The sequence below is a fragment of the Notothenia rossii genome, assembly GCF_949606895.1.
Source record: "Notothenia rossii genome assembly, chromosome: 8".
Taxonomy (NCBI): domain Eukaryota; kingdom Metazoa; phylum Chordata; class Actinopteri; order Perciformes; family Nototheniidae; genus Notothenia; species Notothenia rossii.
In genome coordinates, this window is record NC_136906.1 from 49405957 (window position 1) to 49413594 (window position 7638).

Here is a 7638-nt window from a genome sequence, read left to right on the forward strand (position 1 = left end):
AAAATCAGGGGGTGACAGGAGAGTGCAGAGAAAGGGGGAGAGGAAGGGGTGTGAGGGAGACGGGGGGAGACAGTCTCACACATCCAGACTCCACCATTTTTCCTGAAAAGCCTCAGAAGGAGGTGTCTGAACCCGGCACAGATACTGTGACATTTCTTGATTGGCACTCCCGACGGATGGCGGTAAGTTGTCACAGGCGTCTCGCTGATTAAACCCATATTGATGTGTCTCTTAGCCTTTTTCTTTTTGAAAATGTAGGTGACTTGGTGAGTGGAAATGACTGGCTTTTTATCTAGTCTGCACGGATATTTTTTTTACCTTACTCCACCCCCTACTATCTTCTGCATCACAGCAAAAGGAAGGGGGGTGTGACAGGAAGGGGTGACAGGAAGGGGCGGGAGGGGGACAGAGTGCAAGACAGTCTCACACCCAATTTCAAAGAGACTGCCTTAATCAACACATAGATTAACATCAAAGTCTTATAACATGCCGGTGCGATATCACACCGGCATGTTAACATCTCAACCCTCACATCAAAGGACAGACATCAAAGGCTAATTAGATTAGAGATCAAAGGCTCTAATACAGGGGACATCAAAGGACATACATCAAAGGCTAATTCGATTAGACAACAAAGGCTCTACTACAGGGGGGCATCAAAGGACAGACATCAAAGGCTAATTAGATTAGACAACAAAGGCTCTACCACAGGGGGGCATATCACACATATGTGTGATAACACTTCACCCCACACATCAAAGGTTATCACACCTACATGTGATATCACACCTACATACACCTACACACCTACCTTGGCATCATCCTCGACCCCGCCCTCACTTTCCTCCCTCACGCCAACCAGGTCACAAAAAATGCATTCTTCCATTTAAAGAACATTGCCCGCATTAGACCCTCTCTCTCATCGACTGCTGCTGAAACTCTGATCCATGCCTTCATAACATCCCGACTGGATGCAACAGCATACTTTTTGGATCACCTGCATTCACACAAAAAAAACTTCAATATGTCCAAAACTCAGCTGCCCGCTTGCTCACCTCCACCCGACGCTCCGACCACATCACCCCTATCCTCCATGACCTCCACTGGCTCCCCATCAAACACTGCATTGGCTTTAAAATATTACTTTTCACTTTCAAAGCCCTCAACAACCTTGCCCCCCTCTACCTCTGTGACCTCATTCAACGACACACCCCCACCCGTCGCCTCGGGTCTGCTGAAGCTAACCTACTGCAGCCCATCAGGACAAAGCTCCGGACCTGGGGTGACAGGGCCTTCGCAGCAGCCTCCCCCACACTCTGGAACTCCCTCCCCAGCCATGTCAGATCCGCCATCACATTCAAATTCAAAATTCAAAAGCTTTTACTGTCATTGTACAGAATACGAGATTGATAGTCACTGCTCCAGCGAGTGCTTTGAAAACAGATATATTAAAACACAGATTAAAAGGTCTGACAGTTACGACCAGCAAGTAGTGCACACAACTTTGATTAATAAATAAATGAATAAAATAGAATTATGATCAAATATATAATGATAAATATTACAGTGTATACGACAGATCATGATTATTGCACAGTGGGGATATGGGGAGTTATTTTTGTGTGTTTAATGTCTGAATGGCCCATGGGAAGAAACTGTTTGTGAATCTGAAGGTGCGGGCTTTCAGTGAACGTTAGCGCCGGCCCGAGGGCAGCAGGTCGAACAGATGACTGGCTGGGTGGGATGAGTCCTTCAGGATGGTACTGGTCCTCCTGAGGCAGCGAGAGCTGGTGATGTCTTCCAGGGAGGGCAGAGGGCATCCAATAATCCTCTGGGCCGTGTTAATGACCCTCTGCAGAGCCTTCCTGTCGGCATCCGAGCACCCTACATACCAAGCAGAGATGCAGTATGTGAGGACGCTCTCAACTGTAGAGCGATAGAAGGTCACCAGCAGCTTCTGATTCAGATGGTTCTTTCTGAGCAGTCTCAGGAAGTACAGTCGCTGCTGGGCCTTCTTGTGGTGTTTTGTGGACCAGGTGAGCTCCTGGGAGATGTGGACTCCCAGGAATTTAAATGAAGGCACCCTCTCTACGCAGTCCCCGTTAATGTAGAGGGGGGCGTGGTCTATGCTGGTTCTCCTGAAATCGATAATAATTTATTTCGTTTTTATTGAGTTTAGCAGTAGGTTGTTGACCGTGCACCACTCAGTCAGTTTCCGGACCTCCTCTCTATAGGCTGTCTCATCACCTCCTGAGACGAGACCGATGACGGTGGTGTCGTCTGCATATTTAATGATGGTGTTTGAAGGGTAGGTGGGAGAGCAGTCATGCGTGTATAAGGCATACAGGAGTGGACTTGGCACACAGCCCTGGGGAGAGCCAGTGCTGATTGTTAGGGTGGAAGAGAGATGGGAGCCCAGTTTCACACATTGTGGTCTGTGTGAGGAAATCCTTTATCCAGGCGCAGGTGGAGGGGGGCAGGTGGAGGTCAAGAAGTTTATTGATGAGGATGTCAGGGATGATGGTGTTGAAGGCTGAGCTGTAATCTATGAAGAGAAGCCTAGCATAGTTTCCTGGATGTTCCAGGTGGCTAAGTGTGGTGTGGAGGATTATGGCAATGGCATCCTCCGTGGAGCGGTTTGGCCTTAAGGCAAACTGATGAGGATCGAAGGCTGGTGGGAGGCAGGCCTTGATGTGAGACCAGCCGCTAAAAGCATTTCATAACCATCGATGTTAGGGCAATGGGCCTGAAGTTATTTAGGCTGCTGTTGGCTGCTATTGTTTTGGGGGCGGGGATTATGATTGCTGATTTTAAGCATGATGGGATGATGGCTTGGGTCAGGGAGAGATTAAAAATCCTGGTGAAAATCTCAGATAGTTGGTCCGCACATGACACAAGTACCTTCCCAGGTACAGCGTCAGGTCCTGCAGCTTTCCTGGGGTTCACTAACCTCAGTTCTCATCTCACTTGGTGTTGATGAAGTGTTAGTGAGGTGCTGCTGTAGACTGGAGGGGGCGCTGTTGGTCTGACTGCCTCAAACCGTGCAAAGAAACTGTTTAATTCCTCTGCTAGCAAGGCGTCAGAATGGACTGTTGTAGTGATTCTGCCCTGGTAATTTGTGAGGTTCTGTATTCTCTGCCATATTTGCCGTGGGTTGTTATCTGAGATGTGACCCTCAATTTTTCTCCTGTAGCTCTCCTTAGCAGATTTAATTCCCCTCTTGAGATATCCTCTAGTAGTGCTGTACTTCTCTCTGTCCCCTGATCTGAAAGTGGCGTTGCGCTCTCTGATGAGAAGCCGCACTTCGCCTGTCATCCAGGGTTTCTGATTTGGGAAAACTCTGGTTTGTTTCCTCACAGTAACATTCCCAGCACAGAATGAGATGTAGGAGAGTACAGCTTGGGTGTAGTCACTGAGGTCTTGGTTTTCAAATATGCTCCACTCTGTGCTACTGAAACAGTCCTGTAGCCTAGAGAGGGCGTCATCAGGCCAGGTGTCAATATGTTTTGTGATGGGCTTTGATTGTTTCCTGATGGGGGTTAGGGTGCATCAAAAAAATCATTTTTAACCTGCTGATCTGTTAAGGGGATAAAAATGTTCCAATTCATGTTGTAATAACGTATGCAAAATATTTTTACAATATGAGGTGATTTAGAGGTGCAACGGCCATCATCTTTTATGGCAAAAGGGGGTAACCAGCATATATATGCATGTGTTTACCTTTTGTTTATTTTTTATCTACTTTAATATTACTGTCATTACCAACACATTGTGCATAATGCACTCTAGCTACAACTTCCATTTCAACATTCAACATAATGTTTATTTGGTAGCCATGCTAACCTGAGACAATCGAGGACAATGCTAATGCTAATGAAGCACAATTCTGTGAGGCAAAAAGACTCCACCCTTGATCTGAAGACATTTGAGGTAATCTACTCTTTATTCTTTGTGTTGGTGTACTTTTATTAAGGATCATTGCATATGAGTTGTACTTTGGTATATTTAATGAGTAAAATAAAAATGTCTATCAGTTTTATGTAATTTTGTGTTAATTACATGCAGCTAGCTACTGTTTGCTAGTCATCCTGCTAACATTAGTTATTTGTCTAAGGTTCGCCTGTGTGCATGTTTTATGTCTTATAAGTGAGCATGTAGTGGGCTTGCAGATCTGCTATTTTTGGCAAGTTTCCCCTCTGAATGGATGCTAAGGTTCAAGTGGATAATGCATGCTAAGGTATTTTTTTAAATTTGATTTACTAAGGTATATTTGTAACACTATCCTTATTCATCATTTGACTGTAGAAAACAAAAGACTAATACATTATTTTGTGTTAAACCACTTTATATTTTCAGGCAATCTAGACCACTACCTGCCCCAGTATCCGGCTCTCATAAGATGCTGCCCTCGCCCGTAGGCTCACGCCAGAGGAGCCATAGCCTGGTCTTCGGTCTGGGTGCCAGCATCACCAATGCGGATGGCATGATTACTGGGGCCAAACTGCCAAGTGGTCGTCAGATCTTGCGGTGCATGCTGTACAACTGTGATGTGCAACTACATGACAAGCGACCCGGTATGAATGGAGCCTTGTCACGCTTCATGGCAGCCAAAGTAGTCCTGGAGCAGGTGCGGCCATTTTACGCCAAGGCCAATATCCCAATGGTGAGCGATCGGGGTGCGTGCAACAAGATGGTGGAGCTAGTTGACGTCAACAACAAGCTGCGGCGCATTCCACAGGCCAGGCGCTCCAGTAAGGCTACAGCTCGACAGGTGGATGCAATGGAGCGCAGGCTAGATTCAACATTCCCACTGTGGTCTCCAAACGCAGAGGAGAAGATCCGCAATCCAGAGGACATTGCTTTCCTGGCTAGCATGAAGGGAGACAGAGTGGCCACATTTGGCACATTCGACGCCAAGTTGCAATCCAAGGTAAAGCGGCGACAGAAGCGTGAAGCTGGGGCAGCTGGCCGGCAGTCACACTTTACCAGTGAGCAGCAGGAAATGAAAGTGAAGTCCAGAATGGCGATGTTGGAGAGCGAAAGTGATGAGGATAGCGTTACAGATGAAATAGCCACTCTACCGGCTGAGAACACACCCCCTTGCAAGCATAAGAAGACTGGCACCACAGCCTTCATTCCACCCGACATCCTCAGCCGGCCAAGTCTTGTGTCACTGGCTACACGGTTGAAGATCACACCGATGCAGCAGGCTGCCTTCACGCGCGGCTTGATCACAGAGTCGGGCGGCAATTGTGCAAATATTTCAGCATCCTACGCGACAGCAGATCGATCACGCCGCCAAGTGCTGGAGGTTGTCAATAAAGAACACCAGAAGCAGTGGACACCATCTCCCATGTGCACCCTTCACTGGGACAGCAAGTTGACACCGACGCTCAGCAATGTGCGCCAGTTGGAGGAGCGTTTGACAGTGGTGGTTGGAGATGCGGAGCAGCTCAAACTGCTTGGTGTGCCAGCATATACAAAGGGGAAAGACGAGGCGTGCGGCGAGATCATCGCCCGCCTGACATGCAAGCTACTGCAGGACTGGTGCTGTGCCGACCAGGTTGTCAACATGGCATTTGACACCACTGCATCAAACACAGGTCATCTCACAGCAGCCTGCATTGCCATCCAGGTCTCACTTGATAGACCACTGCTTTGGTCCGGGTGCCGGCATCACATTGGTGAGGTGCTCCTCAGCCACATCTTCACTAACCTCAAGGTGGAGGCATCACGCTCACCAGAGGTTACCTTGTTTAAGCGTCTGCAGGACAACTGGAACTTGTTGCCGCACAAATACAGTGGCCCATTGTCCCGCTACATTACTGCCAACGCCGAACAACCGTTCCTGGGCAAGTTACGTGCTGAACTCACTGTGTCTGCTGCAGCAGTGATAGACTACAAGCGAGGCGACTACCATGAGTTTGTGCAGCTGTGCCTTGTCTATCTGGGTGCAGATGATGCAGCACAGACTCCAGTTAACTTCCAACGGCCGGGAGCTCTGCACAAGGCACGCTGGATGGCCAAGCTCCTCTACACTCTCAAGCTGGCTTTGATGGAGCAGCATATCGCCTTGCTTCCCCAGGGCACCATCACCACACGGCAGCAGGTGCCGAAGATTCGGGCGTTTGCCAACTTCATTACGCACATCTACGCAACATGGTGGCTGACCTGTGACACAGCCGTAGATGCCGCATGGAATGACCTCAAACTCTACCACAACCTGTACACTTACAAGTCTGTTGACGAGGGCATTGCAACCTCGGCCATGAAAGCACTGGAGAGGCACCTCTAGTACCTGACCGGTGAGATGCTGCCCCTGGCACTCTTCAGCAACAAGGTGCCAGCTGATGAGCGGCGTGCACTTGCGGATGCCATCTTGGAGCACAAGCCAGATGATCTTCCCATGCGAGCCCCACAGCAGCGCTTTGGCACTGGTTTCGGCAAGCCAAAGTTTCCAGTCCTCTCGCCGACCACCAGGTTGGCCGACCTCGCCAACCCAGACTGCTGGTTTGGAATGCACCAGCTGCACATCGATCCAGCATTTCTCTCACTCACTGTAGAGGATTGGGCTACCAGTGCATCATTCCAGGCAGGTGTGGTGAATGTGCGTGCAATCAACGTCGTGAATGACTGTGCCGAGCGTGGAGTCAAACTCACATCAGACTTTGTGGCAGCAGCCAAGAGTGAGCAACATCTGCAGAATGTGCTTCAAGCAGTTGAGCATGACCGCTGTGAACAGCCCAATCTTCGCCGCTGCAAGCGCAAGCTGAACACAGTGAAGGACTAAACTAATGACATTGAATTGAATTGACTAGGACTACATTTTCAACCATTTTGCAGTGATGTTCAATACAAATGTCAACGTTTCTTCTTAAATAAACACATTTAGGTGCTTTCAAAAACATCTTCTCGATAACTATTTGTTGTATTTTTGAGAAATTGCCATGTTATGTTATCCATAAATGGGAGTTCTAAAAGCACCGAAAATGGCACTTTTTGGCAAAATGGCAAAATTTGACATGCTGCGTTGCGCCTCTAAATCTGAATGAAATTTCCTCAAACTTTGCACAAATCATTTGTATAGACATTGGAACAAAATGCAACACCTAACAGTTTGATATTTTGAGATTAAATCTTTTGCATTGCATTTTGATGCACCCTAATGGGGGTGTAGGTTGGAATGAGATGCAGTGACAAATGGTCTGACTGGCCGACATGTGGCTGTGTCACTGCTTTGTATCCCTGCTTGATGTTGCAGTAAACATGATCTAGTATGTTTCTCTCTCTGGTGGCACTTGTCACATATTGGCTGAATTTTGGAAGAACAGTCTTTAAGGATTCCCGGTTGAAATCACCAGCGACAATGTGTACTCCATCAGGGTGAGCCTGCTGCAGTTTGCTAATGGCAGTATGGAGGTGGGTGAGGGCTAAGCTAGTATTAGCGTCTAGAGGTATATGAACAGCTGTGATAGTTACTACATGCGATTACACCTCGAACAAAGGGGTCATTAGCATAAGTAGGGAGAGGTGTGACCTGTCACACCACCTGTCACTTGTTATGCATACTAATGTGATTGAAACAGCATGAATATTACTACTCAGGTTCATTATTAATAGAGCCAATGTATGGGATGG

At 47.7% G+C, this 7638-nt stretch overlaps 1 protein-coding gene across 2 annotated transcripts; it reads left to right on the forward strand.

Annotated features, from left to right (window-relative positions):
- Positions 1-441: 441 nt before the first annotated feature.
- On the forward strand, positions 442-6295 carry LOC307015569 (uncharacterized protein; the record flags this gene model as incomplete). Of its 2 annotated transcripts, none has more annotated exons than XM_079644264.1 (2): positions 442-4237; positions 4357-6295. In XM_079644264.1, exons 1-2 carry the CDS (start codon positions 4230-4232, stop codon positions 6293-6295), a joined length of 1947 nt encoding a protein of 648 aa, XP_079500390.1. In that variant the 5' UTR covers positions 442-4229. The 2 variants fall into 2 exon arrangements, with proteins under 2 accessions (XP_079500390.1, XP_079500391.1); XM_079644265.1 differs by having other exon boundaries at positions 442-3930.
- Between the last annotated feature and the right edge of the window lie 1343 nt (positions 6296-7638).